Source organism: Centroberyx gerrardi, chromosome 17 (assembly GCF_048128805.1).
Source record: "Centroberyx gerrardi isolate f3 chromosome 17, fCenGer3.hap1.cur.20231027, whole genome shotgun sequence".
NCBI classification, from domain to species: domain Eukaryota; kingdom Metazoa; phylum Chordata; class Actinopteri; order Beryciformes; family Berycidae; genus Centroberyx; species Centroberyx gerrardi.
In genome coordinates, this window is record NC_136013.1 from 12,066,800 (window position 1) to 12,090,137 (window position 23,338).

Below are 23,338 nucleotides of genomic sequence, written 5' to 3' on the forward strand. Positions count from 1 at the left end.
AATTAAGGCAAATTCACGAGTGTCCTGGTATGAAGGTAACTACTGCGCAATACAGCCCCAGATTACATTATCTGTACTAATTTTCATACAAAAATAAGAAAAACTCCAACTGAGTAACAGTTGCTGCAAGTTAACATCTTGCAGCTCATAGTTAAACCCTCATGGTATTATTGTATGTAAATCATTTGTTTGTTTATGTCTGATTAATCATCTAAAGACTGAATGTATATATTGTTTCATTTGTATATAGCATTTCATCTGGCTATGTATTGTAATGATTATATTGGCTAATATTTGTTTCTCATAGCATTGCTCCAACTGTCTATCTCTAAGCTTTTTAATTTGCCAGAGTAACCAATGTGAAATCTAGCATCAGGAAGGAATCCTGTTATAAATGGTGTATTATGCTATCAAGGATATTTTATTGTATTTAAATAAAATACATATTTTCTATTATCTCTGATTCAACCAATTTTGGAAATGCTTAGAAAAACATTCCCTTCAATGAGTGGTGCTTGCAAATATTGTCCCTTTGAGAAACAATTTAGCTGGAAATCTGTTTTTCCAGCTTATTCATATATGCATTACACAGCATGCATTTTGTTCAAGAGAAAATAGAGAATGGAAATGACTATTTAACAGCCTGCAGTCAGCAGGGTCCTCTATACATAATGGATAACCTTCCCTTTCCCAAACATGATGTTAATTAAGTCTAGATAGTGGAAGGTGTAGGAAGGGAACTTGCTTGGGAGTTTCTGTGCCACGCCATTAAACATTAAACCTATTCCATTATCCATATTGTATACATTAGAGCAGGAATTAATGGTCTTTTGCTGGTTTGACTGACAACACCAAAGATACCGCAGATAGCACAGTACATTCCTGTCGCTGTGTCTCTGTTGCTGTTCTTTGTTCATGTGGTTATACTTCTTAGGGATCATGGGTTCATCCCAATGGCTCTAAACTGTCTAAATTAACATCATATTGAAACAAAAACATATTGAATAGCTGGTCTCAGATAGCTACACTGTATCATGACATAAATATCTCAATAGAAAAAAAAAAGAATGTGTTGCAGACTGCAGGAAACGTGCCTTGGCTAAGATACATAAAACAACAACATCTCAACACCCCAGCACGCCAAGTATGTGTTTGCCGCAGGGAACTTTGGAGACATACGGTACAGTACAGTACAGTAAGTTAGGAATCATTATCATCATGCATAAAATGAAGAGCTTTGTGTTTTCCACTCAGTTCAGCAGTGTACCATACAGCTGTGCCTTGGTCAAACTGTCCTTCCTCGTCAATCCCGTGCTACCAAATTTTTGGTATCTTGGAGAGGTCTTCTTTGGGAGTGCGGGGCCGACACTGAGAGCGGAGCTGGAGCTGGGGCGGGGCCGGGACATCGGCCTGGGGCAGGGGTAGTGCTGAAGACTCGAGGCCTCTAGGGAGCTTTGGTGTAAGGACTCAGCTGAGCTGTCGGCGCTCAGATTCACGTAGTCCTTCTTGGTGCTACCTGCTGCTGTTGCCCCCCCGCCGCTCTCCTTCTCCTTTGAGCTCCCTGAGAGGAACAGACTACACTCTGAGTCCTGGCTGTCGTCCTTGGCCCTGTACAGCGCAGGGGGTTTCTCCTGCTTACGATGCCCCAGACCCGGATGCTTGGAACTGGGACTGGGGCTGCGGCTGGGCGAAGGGGGGCCCACAGCAAAACACTGGTCCAGCACGCGGCTGTGGAAGACGTCATCTCCTTCTTGGAAGCTGCTGTAGAGGGGCCCCACTTTGACCTTACTGGAGGGGCCCATGGCGAAGTGGCGCTCGGAGAAGCTGTACGGAGAGACGCGACCTGTGATGTTACGATAGGAAGACGAGAAAGTGTTGATGTCTTCCACGCTGAGCTGCCTCCAACGGCTGTTCAGCTCGTCCTCGGAGACCTGGACGTCGCCTCTGCTGTCCGCGCCTCCGCCGCGCGCTTGGCCTAACCCCGAGGTCGACCCCATGCTGTGCGAGGAGGCCAGGCGAGGGGTGCTGGAATGGTACGGTTCACTGAAGCACGACGCCGTCCGCGTGTACGCTGGTGAGCTGCCCTTCTGCGGGCTCCTGGGGGACACCATATGCTGGATGCTGCGGGACTTGGGGAAGCTCGGGCTGTCTTTATCGTAAGAGGACATGCTTTTGCGCTCGTATTCCCCGCTACCACCGTCTCGCCAGTCCATATAGAGAGCCTGGTGGGAAGAGGATAAGGTGCTGCTGGCAGTGCGCCCGCAACCTCCGCCGATCCCCCCCTTCTCGTCCGACGCGATGCTGAAGCTGGAGTAGGAGCTGGAGGCGGGGAGGGAGCCGGTGCCGAAGTCATCGTGGTGGCTGAAGGAGGACGGGGGCTCGTGGTGCGAGAAACTTCCCGAGTGGTAGGCCTCTTCGTCTGGGTTGCTGTCAGTGGAGTTCTGGCCGTGGAGTTGGAGCAGCCCGGTGCCGTGGAGGTCGACGCTCTGCCTGCGCTCCGTGTCTTGCCACCGCTCGGGGCAGTAGAGGGCGGTGTCGCTGCAGTACAGGTCGGAGGACTTGCATGAGATGCGGCGGGTCAGGTGGTCCGTGCTTCCTGTTCCGGTCAGAAATTCTCCGTCCTGGGGCTGCGGGCTGGGAGAGCGCGTTACCGGGCAACTGCTTCCCGGTTCGGGCTTTTCCAGGACCTTGGCGATTATGGCTGTGGGCACGGCATCTGAGTAAGTGGAGTGGCACATCGCCATGGTGGCTCCACTACCACGATTATGTTTCTCGATGTGGGAACTGACACGTTCCTGGAAATCCAGCGGCAGCTGAGCGAGAGAGAGATTGACACACACAGACAAAAACAGACACACAAAGAGACAAAAGGAGATTGATGAGGATGGGAATTCCTTAAAACAGTCTAAACAGATGTTTTATAGAAGTATTGCTAAAAGTGTGACAGCTGCTGAGTGAGACATTCTCCAGATTTAGTCAGTAAAGCTGTCCCTAGAGTGATGAATTTCTGACAAGTCTTTCGTTAATTATTTCTACAACTCGAATCTTTTCCTCAAACATATTCTTTTCTATGCTTTCTGCGTCTGCACTGGTGGTATTTTTAGCGCTGTTCCTCAAGGATTCGAATCTATAGTTCTGGTTTAGAAAGTAATTCATCCTTCCAGCGCTCACACAGTCCAAACCAGTTCATGTACCCCATGGGACTTGCACTACTCGGCCCTCCTAATGAACATGTCAGAAATTTGCTGAACACAAGGTTTTTTTTTTGTTTGTTTTTGTTTTGCTTTGGTCCCGACTCGTTGATCTTATTTTCTTCTTTCAACTAATTTCTCTGTTGTTTACTTCTCTCAGATCGTTTATTTGTTTGGTTCTCATTCAATAAAGATGGACAAAGAGGAACATGAATAATATATTGGACTGTGCTTACATTTCTCTATTTGACTTAATTATTTCTTTGACATTTCTTCCCAAACATTCTCTCTCTCGTTCTCTGTGTCTCTAGGTCTCTCTCTCTCTCTCACATACACACACACACACACACACACACACACACACACACACACACACACACACACACCCACACACAAAATATGTCCATGTTTGATTGGCTTGTGTCTGAAAAAACTGTTCCTGTCAATTACAGACCGACTCTCTCTGCCTGTTAAAAGCAGGTCAGGGTCAGGAGGAACTGTTCCTGTCACGCTGAGTTTTCTCTTTTATTTCCTCCACCCTTTCTTTTTCCTTTCATCTTTTTCCCCTTGCTCCTCTGTTTTCTCGACCAATACGCCCTCATCCTATCTCTCTCTTTCTCCTTCTTTCTTCTGTCTCTCCTCTTTCTTTCTTCTGTCTACCATCAAACGCATATCAGTTCCGCAGGGAACGGCTTAGATTCAAATTAAACCAGTGCTCTGGTTCTCCAGCTGGGAATAGAAAAAAAGATAAAATACTGACTTGGCTTTGTTAAGAAATAGAAGCTCTGCTCGGCAAAAAAACTGCATGTTTAAAGTCCAAGCTATTTTTAGTAACCGCTGCCTCTCCCAGAGGGAATAGAGAGGGAAGGCAGGTGAGGCTGCGGGGGAAACACATGACAATATAGCCAACTGTGCACTTCCTATAAGCTAGCTCAGCACCAACTGATATCTGAAGCAAATCTTAATTAACAGTCATACTGTATAGTTCTACAGTATTGATATTAATGTGACAGCATACAGATATGCAGGTCCCATTGTTCATTATTGAAATCAATGCTTGGCTGAGTTATGATGGATTTCACATATACTATTACTGACATTGATCATCATTGTTTGAGGCATTCCAGCAATTCAATGCCTTATTGAGTCTCTCTCCAATATTCATTTAAAATAATTGCCAATTGTTCAATTCAAATTGCTTGTAAGAGGTTTAACATTTCCATTTATTATAACGACTGTTAAAAAAACGAAGCTAGACCAGTTTACCACCATTCCTAGCCCCCATGTCTCACTATGTTCATTCAAATTACAATAGAAATGTAAAATATAACTATATATCTCACAAAATATAGACAATTAAGATGAATTCTTAGTTGCCCTCTTTCTTTCATAATATAGTTGACAATGATGAATGTGTATTTAATGCTAAAAAAAATAAAATGTATTTGTGTACTTCAGTCAATTATCAACCCTGCTAGAGAGTATAACTTTTGTTCTTAACTTTTGTGAATTAGCTGTCGTCTTACTCCAGCCTCTCATCCATTCATTATGCACAGACAAGATGAGAATCCAGACAGACGGTACTTCAGACAGCAGACCTTCATCAGCCTGAGTGAAGAGGCTGTGAGCACTGTGACTCTGTGCAGCCATCCTCTTTGAGGACTCACTGTGGCTTTTAATGGCACACAGTGAGCGCAGCCTCTCTGCATTACAAGAATAATGCATCCAGAATATCATTTTCAATAGTTAACGGATTATAAACAGCACAGGATCTGATTCTGTTTTATCTGATGAATTATTGAATTTTAACTATCTTCAGCATTCTGCTACTGTGGAACACTAAAAATTCTATTCTATGTAAATTTAAATTTTTAACGTAAATTTGCAATTCAATATTTTTTTCATACCAATGGTGGAGTTTAAAACCCATGTCAGCATAGTTTTGAAGAGGAACTGGGTTCGTTGCAACACAAATTTGAATTGACACCCTGCCATTGCTATTTATACCACATTATATTCATGCATCGTTGCAGCAGTGCTGGAGAACTCACCTCAGACATCTTGTGGGCTCTGTAGTGAGACTTGGAGCACTGCAGCAGTTGGGCTGCCAGGTTGCAGTCCTTCCTGTACAACTCCTGAAAGTGGCAGAAAGATTATCTGTCACTAAATTCACACTTTAAGATCTTGTTTGTCAAAGTGGTGGTGGTGGTAGCCTAATGGTTCAAGAAACAAGCTTGTGACCAGTTCAGTTGTCACCTACTTATGTAAAAGTAAAAAGTAGCTCATTCGAAATGTACTCTACTTGGTTACTTTTCAAAAAGAGAACATTGTTACATGTGATCTTTTCCATGCAATTCAAACTCGAGTTCAAACCCGATTCTTTTAACTGGAAAAATTGGAAATTACAAAATAAAGTGCACAAACAAAGTAAAGCCAGATTACTCTTCTCTTTTCTGCTGACTGACCGTTCACTGTGAATGGCTCACCAATTTGTGATTGTCCAGTTTCTGATGCTTATGGAGAGCTTACAAAATATGTACTCTGTAATGGATGTGATTTTAAAATGTAGCTAAATACAATACTTCAGTAAAAACATACTTAAGTAAAAGTAAAATTACTGACTTTAAAAAATACTCAAAAAAGTACAAGTACACAAAAAAGCTACGCAATTACAGTAACGTGAGCAAATGTAATTAGTTACTTCCACCCTTGAAAAGAGCATACATGCTCAGGAAATCTTCCATGGGTAAGAATAAATAATCATTAAAAATTGCAGTTGTAATTCCAAAAGGTTTAATGTTCAGTTATGGTTTCAAAACACCATACTGATCAATCATCTTGTCGCATATTATACACACCTGCCAGTGTTTGATAAGGAAAAATACAGAACAGCCTCACCAAATAAGCAGTTTGAAAGCTGCACCCTCCAGCTGATTTTGTTTTTTTCATTTTTAATCTTTCCTTTTGTGACAACAGCAAACGTTTACTGGTTTGGAAGTGGTCTTTTTATTGGAGCGTGTGCAGGTTTGTGTGTGAGTTTGTGTGCCACATGAGGTCAACGCCACGGACAGCCTGGTCCAGATAATCAAAGGAACAAACTCATCCGCTGAAGTCGGCAGGAATCCATCAATTAGTTAACAGCTTTTTTTCACCCTTTAAGCTCCCTGGGGCCACGGGAGACGACATTAAGGGTCTGCAGGATCTTATTAACTCCACAGAACTTTTTCACTTGTAATACATCTCCTATCCGCCCAGCACAGTCTATGCTAATTTCATTAGAGTTGTCTGAAATAGGCCTTCCACTTATCTGCACCCTCTAGTCTAATAAGCTCATGTCTCTTTATTTGTCTCTTTCTCTGTGCTCCTCTTTCTTTCTTTCTTTCTTCCTTTCTTTCTTTCTTTCTTTCTTTCTTTCTTTCTTTCTTTCTCTTTCTTTCTTTCTGTCTTTCTTTCTGTCTTTCTTTCTTACTTGCATGGGCAACTGCCACTGTAAATTTTATTGTGCTCAGTTTTGTTGTTGTTGTCTGTGTTTCTGTGTCTTTGGGTGCATGTGTGTGGGCGTGTGAATGTGTGGGTGGGTGGTTAGTAGGTTTTTTTAAGCAGTAAACACCTTTCTTTCTTTCTTTCCTTCCTTCCTTCCTTCCTTCCTTCCTTCCTTCTTTAAGGTCATTTCTCCCAGTTCATTTATAACACCACCGCAATGACAGGACTTCCACTAACATCAAAGCCTGCTCTCTGACAGGTTCAACTCCCCCCACTAGTTAACACTGACCGCTTTTCGAATCACTTTATTTCTTTTCATGTTGTCGCCACGGGACATTTGGGATCCCTGGTGTTTCTTGTGGCTGGTACAAATGGACCTCTGAGACCTCGGTGATGTCTTAGTCACTGCTGGTTGTGTGCCGTTTCTCCCGGGAGTGTCAGCCGGAGCGATGTGCTTCCAGCTGGTTCAGAGCCAAACTTAGGCTGTGTGAGGTCTTATGATGACGTCTTAATATATTGTAGTTCTATATTTGAAGTGAGGGCAAAATGTCAAGTAATGGAGTTTCTGTCTCGCTTGTGAATATTTAAACAGATGAGTGGTGACAGTTCCTTGTGGCCTTGTATCACACTGGGGTTGTCACACAATCTAATAATGATACCTATTACTTATTATAGATTTGTCAGATTCGTCATGTGGACCAACACAGATTTAATACACCTTATTTAGTCTGACCTGTTCATTTTTCCTCTGAGGCATCGCACATTTAGCAGGTGATTTGATTTATTCCATGTTATAAGCAGTAAATTCAAAGCTTGCTCTCTGGAGGACGCGGCTGCCTTGCTGCTGGCTCCGATGGGGCAAACTCTCCTCCCACTCAGAATGAACCTTGACCCCAATCAGCCTGGCTGGATCTGGAGGGATTGTGAGAATACTCCATGGCTCAGAAGCGGTCAAACTACCGTAGCCCAAAGAGAGAAAGCCTAACCTACCGGGGAGAGGCCCCGAGTAGATATACCAGTAAAATCACTCCAAAGAGGGTGAGGCACCAGATTGCCACATGGCCCTGAGCTCAGATCCACACGGCCCCATCTCAAACTCCTGGCAGCCCCCGAGGATGCCCATTGATTTCAAAATAATCACTGCAAAACACCCGCTGGCTTAGAGGTGGTTTCTCTATCTGCTGTGGCACCTTGGAGCTCCAATATCCCAGATGTTGCACAACCACAGTGGACATCAGATTTTTAGCTAGAGTGGCTCAATGGAGAAGGTTGTGTAAACGGCAAGGGAATGTGTGGGAATGCAGCTTTTTGATGAATGCAAGAAGTGTGTGACAAAGGGCCATGGAGTCATATGATGTACAGTAAATTTCCACAAGCTTCTCTGCAGGAAGGGCCTTTCTGATGTGTAAGATGGCGGGAGGTATAAGGTGTGTTAGGCGGAAGACATTGTGGTGGCGTGAAGTGTGAGGTTCTTTGCTTGGTGCGGTGTCACAAGCCCATAGGGACGATCTGCTTATATCACAATACGATTCGATACATGATGTGGGGTTCACAATTCGATACAACCACGATACGATGTGAATGAAATGAAAGTTCAACGTCAACAAAGTGACTGCAGAATTATGCTTATTTCTGAGCCACAAGTCTTTCTAGCAATGGCATATTTAATAATGCTGTCATTACCAAGTGCAAATAATATAACTTCAATGGCGAGCTTGTGAAATTGTGATGGGCGAGCCAAGTCAATTGTGATTTCTACAGCAGAATAAAATGGAGCTAATATCGCGTGTCATTTTGCTGCCCCACGATACGTATTGTCACATTTTTGCATTGCGATGTATTGAATTTCGATATTTTGTCCCGTCCCTACAAGCCGACTGATGTACTGGTTGTAAGGCACTGAGCTGTACTCACATTGTCCTCTCTGAGCTTATCGATGGTGATTTTAGCCTCCATCAGGTGGTTGTTGAGGACGATGATCTCTCGGCTGAGGGCTCTCTTCTCCTCCTCATGGTGCTGGGACTGCAGTTCAGGAATTGGAGTGGAGGAAGAGAGAGAATCGAGGGGAAGAGGGGAGGAGAATTGCCAAAAAAAAAAAAGGATGACAGCGGAAGACAGAGTAGATGATAAGAAGAGGGGTAGAAGGTACAGGGTGAGTGTTGAGATAAAAAGAGAAAGATGAGAGAGAGGCAAAAGTTGGAGGAGCAAAAGAGGAAAGTAAGATGATAGAAGAGGGGAAGAGAAATGAGAGGAAGAGAGCCGTAAGTCACTATCAGTCTGAAGCCTGTGCCAGCAGCAGGTCTTAATTAAAAGAAGATTACACTTGCCAGAGCTCATATCAAATCAATTACTCTGGGACAGAGAGAGAGAGAGAGAAAGAGAGAGAGAGAGAGAGAGAGAGAGAGAGAGAGGAGAGAGAAAGAGAGAGACATTCCATCTTCAGTGAAAGAAATGCAAGATGACTGTGCTGGAGTGACAGTCATTTTTGACTTAGAAATAGTGATTTCTTCATTTCTCTTTCTCTCTCTGTCTCATTTCTCTCTCTCTCTCTCTCTCTGTGTCTCTCTCTCTCTCTCATGCACACACACACACACACACACACCCACACACACACGCCAGTAATTGTCAACCCTCTGCCACACAGCACCAGCTGACAAATGATTCAGCTTTGAGGCCTCGCTCAGCCTCCCACCCCTCTCTCCTCTAATCTCTCAATGGCGGTGATTGTTTTGAAATACAGGGGATGCAGAGCCAATCTAATAGGTGGCAATTAATGTCAGTTTAAGCAATAGGCCAGCATTGATATTCAAATCCAATTCTGTTAGGGTCTCATTAATCAGCTGTCGGGACATGCAGCTCCCTGGCACTCTGTCTCTGGCTCATTACTCTGAATTTTCTAGTCATATTTTGCAGTGCTGACCGTGGGTTTGGCCACATTAGAGCATGTTAAAGCCCAAATCTGTAATTGCAATTTGTAATTATGTCTCCTGTTGAAACAACATTGCCCCTCTAATGGCTTTCTTTATATGATGAATTATTGGATCAAAGACATTTTTTCACCCTGAAATTAATATAAGTAATAGCATTACAGTTACCAATCATGAAATACGTTGTTGCTTTCCTTATCATCCACTCTAAATATCATATTGAAGTTGATTAAAATAACATTGAGTTGTTTTTAGTCGTTGTCCTCTCACACTCAGTTCTCAGTGTGCAAGTAGTAACGCTACTTTGATATTTTATGAAATGATAACAAGAACATTGAACATCAATACTGTTTGGTTCCCCTGATCATTCACAGGCGAGGCAATTGCATGATCCCAGAATTTGAAGGCAAATGTAATATGCCAAGGAACAAGGAGGCTAGTGTAACAAATGAATGCTCCATGGGAGTTATACACAAAGCAATAGTATTACTTTTAAAATTTGTAATATTTAATATTAATTCAAGTAACAAGCCCACCACTGTCTCTTTCTGGTTCAATACCTTAACCTGTTGTGGATCTTCATTCTCTTCAGTTCCATTAACTACAGACATTTAATAAGGCAGAAGATAATTTACAGTAGCTCATTTACATGGAAACTCAAACTTGGAGGTTGTGCTGAACAGTGTGTTTCACTTAGAGAGTGATTTGACTTGTTTCAGTTCAGTTCAGTTGTGTTAAAGATACAGAGAACAAGAGTGCAATCCCAAAGCATGCAAGGACCAGGTTCAGCCTTTTTTCATGAGGGATTTTCAATTTCTGAAATCTTATGATAAATGTGTCGTATGTCATACTTCCAGCTGAAGTCTTAAGTGACCCCAAGTGAGAAAACGATGTTGTGTGTTTTCAAAATAAACTGTGACTTAAAAGTAGGCTTAATTTTTTTTTTTTTTTTTTTTCACTGTAGCTGCTGACTTTGATAATGCTCATCTATCCAGTAATCTCTTGCATCTTCCAACATATTGATGCTTCACTTGGACATGATTAGAGGCAAAATTGGAAACACACTCTGGAGCACCTATAGATTAAAATGAACAGAGGGCAATCGTAATAGGATTAGCATGATGAACATGATCTTGTTCTGTGTTTTGGAGAGAGGGAAGAAGTCTCGTTTTAATTACAGGGTTATGGCCAGGGGATGAGTCATAGCTGTGCTCACTGATTTTCGCTATCTCCTCCAGTCATACTGTACTGGATACACAGGCTGTCACCACGACATTGTTATCAGTTGGTGCCACACACATATTGAAACAGCAGCAGGGAAAATTAATATGCAAAGCTTTTATCACCGCATCTTAAGGAGATTGATCCAGTGGATGAGGAGGGATATTATTTTTCACAACATGGCAGTTAGGCTTCTCTATGTGCCAATTCAAATATCTGGAAGCCTCTCAGCCTGCCTGTCTGTCTGTTTTTCCATCAATGTATTATTTATAGAGTCTACAAGACAATTAGAAGTTTCCTCTAATTACTGGGAAACATAGGTAACCAGGACCTAAGATCAGGCATTTGTATTCTGACTGAGCCAGCGAAGGCTTGATCGATCCTCTCATTCCATTATGCAGAAGTGTAATGGAATAAAACTGAAAAAAAAAAAAACTTGTTGAACTTGTTTCAGTTATTGATTTGGGGGAGACTTGTTGAGTTGTGTGAGCAGTGTATAAAATGTGAAAAATATGTGAGAGTATTTCTAAGAAACACCAATTCATTTCATGTAGTCTGCTGGAGATTCTGCCTCTTCACTGGACAACAAATGAAGCCTAAATCCCATGAGATGCAATTACTGAAGACTGTGGTTCACAGAGGAGAGCAGAAAACTACACTCCAGTTTATACAGTCTTCTGGTGGAGAAAAAAAACAAAAAACGCATTAGATTTTCTAACCTCATTATAGAAGATTTTCAACTCAACACTCCAGAGATTACCACCTTCCTGTACAAAGCCAATTCTAAACCTTGTCAAATGTATACTAGTTTTCTGAAACAGCCGACCATGAGACCCTAACTTAAACCCTTTATAGTCTACAAGTGAGTCACAACCTCTCTCTCTTTTTAATGCATTTCCCTTAAACTGCACTTCCATAGAACGTAGGCAGGAGAGCAAGATCTCCCGCAAACCCATATTGATTATTGTTCAGATAAAATCCCCATGTGACGCTAACAATATTCAGTGCAGCATGTAGGCCTTAGTTTGTGCCTGACAGAAAAATCAAGCTTTAACAACTGAACACGAGTGTAAATCACTGAACACTGAATTTTCCAACTAATCGTCAAATCATCTCCAACATGCACAACAGCAGCAGAGGGGAAGGCTCCAACACACGGTCTTTTTTTTCAGAGAGAAGCAGGAGGGAACGATGACGTTCATCACATCTGTTGGGTTTCACGATGACGCCGCTCTCCCAAGTGTAATTTGCACTTTTCATTAAAGAGCTTTGACTAACGACTGTACTGCAAATGTCACTAATTAGTGTACCGCAGCAGACAGGTCTCGCTGCTGCTCATTGAAAAGCACAGAGCGACACACACACACAGAGATGGGCACGTACACACACACACACACACACACACACACACACACACACACAGACAGACAGACATAATGACAACACGCTTCCCAACACATGTCCCTCACTCCACAGGGCTATTTTCTGTCTAGCACCTTTCACACTGGTAGCCATATATGAGAAAGTCATTATCTGCCATTTGGCCGTCCTTGTGGGAATCTGTGACTTCAAAACAACAATAATAAATGCTTCAGGGCCTCAGGTCGCCATAATTACTCTGTTCACTGGTGCCACTAGGAAGCAAGCCAACCACACAGTCCTCACAGAACCAAGACAATCTATTACCTAACTCTTTCATTTTCTATTCTATTCTATTCTATTCTATTCTATTCTATTGCTATTGTGCCATGATGTCTTTCACGTTTAACCTGTTGGACCACTTTATGAAACGCTTCTTTAGATTTAGATGTCAGCTGCACAAACAGTTATTGGTCTGATATTGTCTCGTGTCCTGCATGATAAACTATGCAGCGGAAGTGCATTGATCCTGAATCAAATATTATCGATCATGTTAATGTTTATTTGTAGAGGGCTGGGGTTAGGGTGATCTGATCCCAGACTCCTGGGATCAGGCTGAGCCTCTGTGTTTCAGGACCATGGATGAATCTGATTAGTTATGGCATGATTAATACATCGAGATAGAAATGTATTGCTCAGATCATTCGTCCACCACCAGAGCGGTGTGTCAGATATGCTACAGAATAGCATGGGGCCCCCAGGAACTGTACTGTCACCTTTCCTGTTTCCTAAACCGGTGAAAGAGTCTGGCTCTGTTGTGGTTATACTATATTTTTATTTTTTTATTGCTGCTGTTTCCCATTATTTTGCTGCTGCAACAACCCAATTTCTCCGTAGAGATCAATAAACTTTAAACTTGCCCTACTATTTTTATTTAAATAAAATAACACGCGGATAACCAAACAGTAAGTCATTAACGTTCATACCTAAGTGCTTCACCGGAAGACAAAGGACAGTGCTAACATTTCCTGATGAAGGGGACATTGCCCAAAAATAAAGGTGGGGACAGAAACCAGTGGATGATGCAGAAAAGCTGTGTATTGTCTCCAGTACGCATATACAGCATTACAATAAAGACTTGGAACACAAAAGACTATTGTATGGCGTCCACTGATGCAGTGCGTTTTGAGTAAAGCACCCATCAGCAAAAACATTACCTCCATTAGAGCGGCAGTTTGGTAGCCGACCCTGCACTCTGACCTCTCTGTAGAGAGGGGCAAGCAAATTGAATATTTCCCTATGTGGATCAGTAGTGTGTTTGTGACAATTTTGCTTTGTTTCCATTATAGGTTACTGCTATTTATTGTTTTATGTGTAGAGTCATTTCATTTATTTTCTGATCTTTATATTTGGCTTATATGGCTTTTTCTTGTTGATACTGTGTGATTTCAAATTGTCTTTTTATTGTTGTTGTTTTTGTATGGACCCCAGGAAGACTAGCGACCACTTTGTGGAAGCTAATGGGGATCCAAATAAAGAATAAAGAATAATAAAGTATCTCAATAGAGTATACACACAATGGTTTTCAGCACCATGGACAGCTCTTTTTGCTGCTTGAGCACCGCAGCACAGCATCTTGGAACAGTTTTTGTGTACCATGTAAAACAACAACAACATAACAGGTAACTGTATTTGCTCTATTCATATCCTATTATTCTTTGATGTATGTATTGTATCACTACATGCAGCTGCATTGGCCAAATTTCTCCATGGGGATCATTAAAGCTTCATCTAATCTATTGTAATCTAACATATTTTGTGTACATTAGATAATTAGACAAAGTAGACAAATAATTAGACAAAAAATCTACCTGGTTACAGTTGTATGTAAATATTTATTTTCTGCCTGCACCAGTAGTGTCTTGGAAGATGCTCCAAGATTAATTTGAGCCCTTACTGAACCCTCTCACAGGCGCTGAGCTATAACTAGTCCAAAGCTGGCACTCCCCAAATTACATTTCAGCAAAGGGTGATTCTTAGGTAAAGACAGATATTCATCCGACCGTACAAATCCCAACAGCTTCATCTCCAGCACTGTAAATCAAACCGCAGATCATAATGTAGTCAGTCTCCTCTTGATCTACATTGAATACTACAACTACACCAATGTCACCGCGCTGTACAGCTTCCAGTTCTTCCAGTTCTTACAGGTGTTAATCTCTCACTTTGTTGCTTATGAAGTAGTTTTATTCTTCTCTGTTTTTCAGCTGACCTTGCCAGTTCAGGCCTCTCAGAACTTTTAATTACGTGTCTGATTTGATTGGAGCTGCCTTTGTCACTGACTGCCTGCCTAGGCTGTCTTCTACAAAGGAACATATTTCCCCCTTGAAATGCCATTGCATGACATGACATCAAAAGAAATGGCAATCCCAATGAGGCATGCCTCTAAAAAAAAAAAAATCCCATACTGTCTCCTGCCATGAAGACCGATTTGCTACACCAAGGCTCTCTGCTAGACAGACAAACCCTTTGAAAAGCCAACAGTTTTCAAAATCATTTCACATGACTGGAATACATTATTGACGTGTGTGTCTGTGTGTGTCTGTGTGCATGTGAAAGGAATGATCCATGATGAGAACACGTTTTAGGCTCACTGTCTATTCACAGTATGACAAAGCAAGAGGGATTATATTGGAATATCACAAATAATAGGCTGCAAGTACTGCAAGACAGCTGCTGTTATAAATGGCTGTCTTCTGAACATACTGTATTTCATGCCTGTGTTGAATTATTCCACTTTTCAAGCCTCGTTTGTCCGCCAGCATGCGTGAATCCACATAAAAAAATCCATCCCACAAAGCTCCATAAGCTATTATCTACCACAAATCATCAGTAGTTTTCACTGGCCTCACTCAGGTACTTTAAAAACAGCAGTTTTACTGTTTATACTATATAGTGGAAAAGGACAGAAGTAGGAATGGACAGGAGCGTGAGAGTGGGTCGCATGCAAACCAGCTGACCGTCAGACACAAACTCACAACATTAGTAAGCGATTTTGTGAGTTAAGGGTCAATAATCTAGGAACTAGCTGCTAGTTCAGTAATAATTTCACACAGTCTTCTTCCATTAGCGTGGGTACTGGGGAGACGAGCCCCGTGGATCAAACCTCTGATGAGATTAGAATCCAGTTTAATCAAGATAAGTCCTAACTATGGACCTCGCTGCAGAGCCGGCTCATCCTCTGTAGCGATGCTGGCTGATAACGTCCAAAGCGGAGAGTATGAGGGGGTAAAGCGCTCGGGGACCTCTCAACCTGATGTGATTGGACGGCTGCTGCGGCTGAGGTGGCCAGAGCAGCAGTTGGCTATAATAGTTTTCTAACAAGGTTGCATGGCAGGTAAGACCAATCACTTTGGACATTGATTGTGCTCCCTGTCTTTGATCATGTAATTGCTTTGAGAGAGAGGTGAGAGTGGTTCTGCTGCTAAACGGGTGTGTTCAAATCGATTATACTAGATTTCTCATTTCTTAGACCAGACCACATTGTGGATGGGAAGCGAGACACAGAGAGAGAGAGACAGAGAGAGAGAGAGGGAGGGAAGGAGGGAGGGAGGGAGAGAGAGTCATCACCATTATATTATCTGTTGGTATTATTAGACCAACTTGAATCATTATGCCATTTATTATTATCACTGTATTTGAGGATATGAAGCTTGTGTGTTTATCGATATTTTGTCTCTCTTCCTCCCTCTCAGCTTCTGACTCCAGCCTGGCACGAGTCCAGTTACATTCCCTTTCAACAGGGGCCAAGGGTCTTAGCTTGGTTCCAAACACTTAATAAGATCATCGATTTATGTTTGAGTATGTGGGTGCATATTTGTGTGCATGTATACAGGCATATATACATGTGTGTATGTGTGTGTGTTTTGTGTGATTGCATGCACGCATACTCTTAAGTGTGTGCCTATGAACGTATCGATGTACATGTACACGCCTGAGCAGTTCCTCTGCCATGCAACATTTTACAAGCCTTTCCAAAAAGTCAGCCTAACCTGCTATGCTTTTTAAGAATCCATTTTTAATGTGTTTTTCTCTCGGAATTGACTGGAAAAGATAACAAACTCGCAAATGCACACATGTCAAAAGCACAGAGTGCCGAGCAGAGGAAACAATTACTGTCAAGACGATTTTTTCGGGGATAAGTGGGGACTGTGTAATGGTAATATGGGGTACAGAAACACAAAGGTTCCTCGGCTGTCTTTTTTCGAATGGTGTAATCTAAGCGAGACAGAGAGAGAGAGAGAGCTTTATACAAAAGCAAAGCAACCGGCTGAAACTGTAAGCAGCGGTTTCCTAGTAACTACAGTACTTCATGTTCTCAAATAACTGATTCCAGGTCAAGCAATGGTTCATGTGCTGTACAGCTGTGTGTGTGTGTGCGTGTGCAAACCAGCATGCATGTGGATACGTGCACGAGCGTGTGCGTGCGTGTGTTCACCAACCCCCATCACCCTCATACATCTTTTATGGGAGCCCTAGTGAGAGCACTGTAGTTCTTACAGACACTATTAGGATTCTACAGTTCCTGCTTATGTCAATAGAAATACGAGGCGATACAAGCAGCATGAACTCCCTTCACCTTCGCGGTCAGATAGTGTAAAGAAAGGGCAGAGATGGGGAAAAAGAGAGCAAGAGAGATGGAGGTGATAGTGGTACGCGGTGCTAGTGTGATGTAATGCTGTGTAACTGAAGTCGGTCATACAATATGCAGTTAACAGCTGACGACAGGGGGTGAAGGTAGGGCTGGGGGGGTTGCCAAGGGGTTGGAGCCTGGACAAGCAACAGCAGCAGCCTAAAGGTTAGAGAAGCAGGTCTGTGACTAGAAAGTTGCTGGTTCAAATCTTGGGATCGATAGGGGAAATGTGGGTGGGGAAAATGAAGTGAGTAACTCTCTCTAATCCCTTTTTCAACAGCAAATGTCTAGGTGCCCTAGAGAAAGGCACTTAAAGGAGAAGACCGGTGTCAGTTAGAGTTATTAGTTATAACTAGTCTACATCTAGTCAACATTACCCCAATCATTTTGCAGTGCATTCCGTATGTAATTAGCTTTTTCTAAACTTTAACTCATTTTTCATCATTTTTAAAATACAAACTTTATGGTCTTCATCTTGAAATTAACTGCTATCCCAGTTACCAAAGGCACCTTAAAAAAAATAGAATAGAGCAGAGTTTGTAAAGACGACATGTTTTGAAGGTTTATTTGCTGGCGGAGACTTCCATTTCTTCCTGTGGGTGTCAGGTGATTGACAGTAAGCAGAGCGTAACGTAATGCACACATTGATATGAAAGTAACACTCAACCCGGGCAGAATGAAAAACAGATAAAACAGAAACTTTGACAAAACCAAATTAAGGGTTCATGTTCACTGTAATGGATTATCTCGCTCGGGCAATTTGCAAAGTCTGTGGAAGTTGTTTTTCATACTGTACAAGAATGAATGGCAGCAGGTGACTTCACTGAAGGAAGGAAAACGAGCCTTGATATCGCCAACTGTGCTGACAATGTGCAGATACCGCCAGGAATAGTAAAGGTGAGGAGCAACCTAGACGCTTGGCACATACATAAAACACCAGTATCATTAAACCCCAACTGCTCCAGTGGCTCCTGAGCGGCCAACAGGAGAAGATTGGTTGTACTGTGTGGAACTGTGAAACATGGAGCTGCACATAAAACATAAAATAAAAAATAAAGTCCTTTTTTAAATTAGTTTTTTCATTGTGTCTTATGTTTTATGTAATCATTTGTTGATTTGGTGAAAATCATCCATGATTTTACGTCTTTTCAATTGGATTACTAACAGGCTATACTGCTTTGCAGCTAATTAAATGTGCATCAGGAAGGCTTTTGACCACAATGAAGAGAATTCCTCATCTGACTTCTTTGTTCCTCATCTGTTGTTCTTTCCAGTTTATGTTAGAAATAACTTGCTTGACACTGGTGTGATAGTTCACAGAGAATTATATAGGATTGAGACTGTAAAGCGCTCAGCAGGTGACTCTTACCGTCCTGTGCATCTTGTCCTCCAAATCCTGGTTGATCCTCTGAAGAGCCGCATAGCTGCTCTGGATCCTACAAGAAAAGAGGAATGATACCCTTTGAAAATGCTCTGAATCCTGCAAATGAAGAGGTATAATGACTAAGAGTGTCATACTGTACATAAACCTGAATAAGCATGAGTAATCTCCACATAAGTATAGAAATGGAAATAAATAAATAAATAAACCAGGGCACTGACTGAGAATCTCAGAGGGGATTTGCAGGATATTTTAAGTATTGACTCAGATTTGAAGATCACTGAGGAGATAAATCTGGTCTGCTAAAATAGACTTAAGGGTTTTTGATATGCTTAAGCCCCACGGCAGGAGTTACCAGGAACTAAAGAAGCATATAATGTGATCATACAAAATTTGAATTTAAGGTCCTTTAAGGTTTTCTTTATATGATGAGAAAACACTAAACATGCATCGTCAGACCTGTGGCGTGAGCTTGTGACGCATCACTGAACAGAGCTGAAGAGACTGTTGAGACATTTTAAGCAGTAAACTACCCTTTCTTTCATCCTTTCTTTCTTTCTTTCTTTCTTTCTTTCTTGTTCTCAAATTCTCTTCAAATTCCCTTCCATGCTTTTCTTCTCCCCTTACTACTATTTCTTCTTCTTCTTCTTCTTCTTCTTCTTCTTCTTCTTCCTCTTCTTCTTCTTCTTCCCTCTCTCTCTCTCTCTCTCTCTCTCTCTCTCTCCACCATTGCTCTCTCTGGTAGACTTGCAGTGCATTAGTGATTAGTTGCACCTCGACTTTCTATTTGTTAAATTATTACAGGCATTCTGTCTTTCCAGCTCTGTTCAGTGTGGCATTATCACTCTTCTCAGGCCTCAGAGGGTGTGGATAAACTCTGGCATTTACGGTCCCATTAACTAGACAGATATGGAGAGAAGGCAGTGGAGACGTAAAACAAAGAGCAATCATAAAACAAAGACCTGAGAGAGATGTGAGTCAGGTAAAGAAGGCGTGAAATGAAAATGAAGAAGTGGCACTGTATAAGAGAGTGGTTCTCATCGGGATCTATCAGATTTACACTGACGTACTTTCAGATGTACTTTCTCCAAGTTGTGAAGTAGGACACCCGACCTGTGCGTTTGTGTGCTTTTATGTCAGAAATAAAAGCAAACATGGAGGTGATGCAACGTCTGATTTACATCTGGCTGCTCATTTCTGTCACATCTACAGAGCTGTTACTACTATGGGGAGGAAAAGAGACACATTATGTGATTTAGCAAGTTTTAAGTAAGTTTTATAAATTATAGGCTACTATTCAATTACATATCGTCAGCCATGTTGGCTAAGGCAGCAGTCCCAACTCGACCAATAGAGGCTTTGCAGTTGCTTCACATATCTTCTAGCAGCCATGGTGCCGCCTTCATGGAGCTGGATTTGGCTGTATGGCTGTAGGTGTAGGTCAATTCAGTAATGTTATAAATAAAAACGATATGGTAGATTTGTTTCAGGTTCCTGTGACATAGTAAACTGTCTTAGCCCTATTCTCTACACTCTGAGTTGTAGCTTGAGAAGAACTCAGTTCAACAAACTGTTGGTTTTTGGTTTTGTTAGCTAACTAACTAGCCAGCAGGCTAATTTAGCGAAGTACCGCGAAGAAAGTGTGATGTGAAATATGCATGCACGAAAAGACTGTAAACTGCATCAGAGAGAGAGTGTCCAGAATTGGCCACTGGTACGTTAGCTTACCAGATACTAGGTTTGCTAGCTAACAAGCTGACAAACATGAAGTCGATCAGATGTATCAGTGGCAAGATTAGCACTTCCCAGTCAAAACAATGTCTATTCAATTCTGTTGAGATGGACAAGTTGTACATTTAGAAATGCAACTATGCTGTTCACAGCTGTTGTTACAAACTCGAGGCCCTCCTCCACTATGGCCGACAGAGGGTGCAGCACCTGAAAGCCCTCCATTCACGTACCGTCTAGAATCACAATTTCCTTGACTGGGGAGATATTCAACTGGTAGGATACTTCCTGGTGGGGGAGTCGTACATTCAATAATCTTGACAGTACGAATGTACAAACCTACACCAAGGCATGCACATCACTCACGTCACACATGCACACACACCTGCGTAGTTTTTCTGTGAATTTCTCCAGTTCCTCCTGGGCGCGGCGCAGCTCTGTCTCCAGGTACTGCCGAGTGGAGTCGAACTCCGTCTCCACCATCTCTAGTTTGTGGGTGGTGTACGACAGACGCTTACGGAGGTCGTCCTTGTGGTCGTGGAAAGAACTGGACAGGCAGCAGAGAGAAGTTTAGGACAGGATTGAAAAAGCCACAACACCGACAGACTTTCAGTGCTATCAAAGTTTTTCAGCTTCATCAGAGTACAGCCAAGCAGAGAGAGAGAAGAGAGACAGAAAGAAAACAGAGAAAGAGGCAGAGAGAGAAAGCAGTAGAGCAAAAGTGTGTGTTTGCGTGTATCTGTGTGTGTGTGTGCGTGAGAGAGAGGGAGAGGGATGAAGTGTAGCTGGAGTGTAATTCAGTATGGAGTGAGGAAGGTCTTGTCCCAGGCAGGGGGAAGGCAGTCAGGCCGATGGGGAAGAGGAGACGGATGAGGGAGGAATACTAATCATTTCCCATTCACAGGGAGGGAGCAGAGCTGGGAAAGGAGCTCCCATCGCTGTAATGGCGAATTCCATTACGCCCCTCTCTATCCAATCCCTGAAAGAACAGGGAGGGATTTTTTTTACCCCAGACACAGGGACATGGGTGATTCATATATGTAGTGGGAAAAATACAGAATGAACCTAGGCTTTGTGTGTGTGTGTGTGTGTGTGTGTGTGTGAGAGAGAGAGAAAGGGTGTGAAAGAGAGTGAGAGAAAGAGAGAGAGAGAGAGAGAAAGAGAGAGAGAGAGAGGCCAGAATAGCACCATTTCAACACCATCACCAACCTACTAGACAGAGAACAATGTTTCGGTGATACATTCGATGCAGGTGTGAGTGCGGGGATGAAAACACTGACAGGAGTGACGGAGGGAATGGATGAGGTAATGAGAGGCTAGAGATGGGGGGCAGGAGCAGTGTGCGCTCAGGGGGATTTAGCATTTTGCCAGACTGATGGATACTTGGCTCCTGGAGAGGTTCAATGCCTCTGCGCTGCCAACCGCCAGGCAATAAGAGCACCTCGAAGTTCACCTCAGCCCAGAGCCTCAATTAGGAACCTGGCAGTGGAGGAGGAGAAAATGATGTCCGCAGAGAGACTTATTGACTGTGTTGTCCGAATATGTGGGGCAATGGACTACCCTGTTTACCTGTGCACATGCCTGATTTATTTCCTGAGAGAAAATCGCAACTAACATCAAGTAGTTACCTTAAGTACACGCAACAATAAGTCCATGCTGGTGGACTCTGTCGCTGGTATAGCAGATCACCCATGCTTTGTCATCTCTATGTGAATCTGTATAGTTTAACATCTGGCACTGTGCACCTACTGCACCTACGTGTTGTGCCACAAATGCTCGAAAAAGGTGAAGAGGTAGATAGATTAGTGCTGAACCAATTAGTCAAAATGAAGCTATTATAAGTTTGATATTCGATTAATCGTTTTAGTCATTTATCAGGTAAAAACACCAAACATTTGCTGGTTACAGCTTCACAAATACTAAGATTTGCTGCTTTTCTCTGTTTCATATCATCATAAAATGAATACTTTGGTGTTTTTTTGGCTGCTGGTCAGACTAAGTAAGACATTTGAAGAATCAAATGTCTTACTTAGTCTGATGGGCATTTGTCATTATTTTTGACATTTTACAGACTAAATGATTAATCGATTAATCAAAAAAATCATTAGTTGCAGCCCTAAGATAGATAGATAGATAGATAGATAGATAGATAGATAGATAGATAGATAGATGAAAAAAATCCACATCATGATAGAGTGTAAATGAAAGATTTTAGGTACTTAAGATGCTGAGGCTTGAGGGTTCAGAGCCCATTCTGCTTCTTTGACATTACAAAAAACAAAATCTTCATAACCTCTCCACTGTCTAACAGCTGCAAGTGATGCTGTAAATTACATGGCATTGCGCCAGACAACTAAGCACATGTGTGAAAATTGCTCTGGGCTCTTATCACTAAGTAATGCCAGTTTAATTAAGTCTGAGCACATACTCATTGATTTTTTTAGGGTATTAGATTTCTCGTTGGCATCCAGATACATAAGTCTAAGACTGTTGTTGGTAAAATGAGCTGCAAAGAAATGCAATGCAACATTAACTTGGATCTAGACTGTTGAATAAGGCATTTTGCCTCAGATATGTCTGTCAACTGACACATGAAAGGGATTTGAAGATGACTGATGAAAAAGAATGGATGCCACACAATCTTTTTAATGACTTATGGTAATGACCGCTCACTGAGAATCTATTTCCATTGGTCAAAATGAATGAAATGGATTCCACATTGGAAAAATACAATGATAAGGGTGATGTTTCGAATTTAAAACACTACCCCAGACTGCCTCGTCTTACCTTCTTTTCTGATGTTTGCAACCATTTCTCTGGGTTTTGAGGGCAGTTTTGCCAATATATATCTTTTTCATATTTTTCTCTCTGCCTCGGCTCGCATGTGTGTGTAGCTGCTGCTGTTGCCTCTGCTGCTGTTGCTGCTGTTGGTCGGCAGAATGTTGAAGCCAAGTTTGAACTCTAACCACAAACCAACAGTCAAAGCTCTAAGTCTTGCCTGGGGAGGCAGATAGGAGTTGGCTATCTGTGATGACCCTGGCAAGAGAGCAGAGAAAAACAGCTTTGAAGTCCCACAGATTTAGCAGCACATTTAGCTCTGTTGACTCCAGAGGAAAACAGAGATTCTCTGTGCATTTGGAAAATGAGCCAGTTTGGTACGATGGAGCAGAGCTGGGGGATCAATTAAATCAATTTGGTAAACAAACTGAAATAGTAATGCAATACATTGAATTATTGCTCTTCCAGTTGAGTGAGCAATGCACAAAGAGTTTCGAATCTATTTTGTTTACTCTTCATTTTCTAATTTAAAAAGCACAAGCACCTCTTGAATTTCCATAATGTAACAGATCCACCG

At 42.2% G+C, this 23,338-nt stretch overlaps 1 protein-coding gene across 1 annotated transcript; it reads right to left on the reverse strand.

Annotated features, from left to right (window-relative positions):
• Window positions 1–1,250: 1,250 nt before the first annotated feature.
• On the reverse strand, window positions 1,251–22,853 carry begain (brain-enriched guanylate kinase-associated). Its single transcript, XM_071896859.2, has 6 exons — window positions 22,771–22,853; window positions 20,369–20,530; window positions 18,244–18,310; window positions 8,589–8,696; window positions 5,243–5,326; window positions 1,251–2,813 (listed from the first exon to the last, which is right to left on the reverse strand). The coding sequence occupies exons 1-6, from the start codon at window positions 22,839–22,841 to the stop codon at window positions 1,251–1,253; spliced, it is 2,055 nt and encodes a 684-aa protein (XP_071752960.1). The 5' UTR covers window positions 22,842–22,853.
• Between the last annotated feature and the right edge of the window lie 485 nt (window positions 22,854–23,338).

Coding starts and splice junctions, on each gene's coding strand:
- begain (XM_071896859.2), bottom strand. CDS start 22,841: ATGAAAAAGATATATATTGGCAAAACTGCCCTCAAAACCCAGAGAAAT. Junction 8,697..18,243: donor AGGACAAGATGCACAGGACG/GTAAGAGTCACC, acceptor CCTGAACTGCAG/TCCCAGCACCATGAGGAGGA. Junction 5,327..8,588: donor ATAAGCTCAGAGAGGACAAT/GTGAGTACAGCT, acceptor TGCCACTTTCAG/GAGTTGTACAGGAAGGACTG.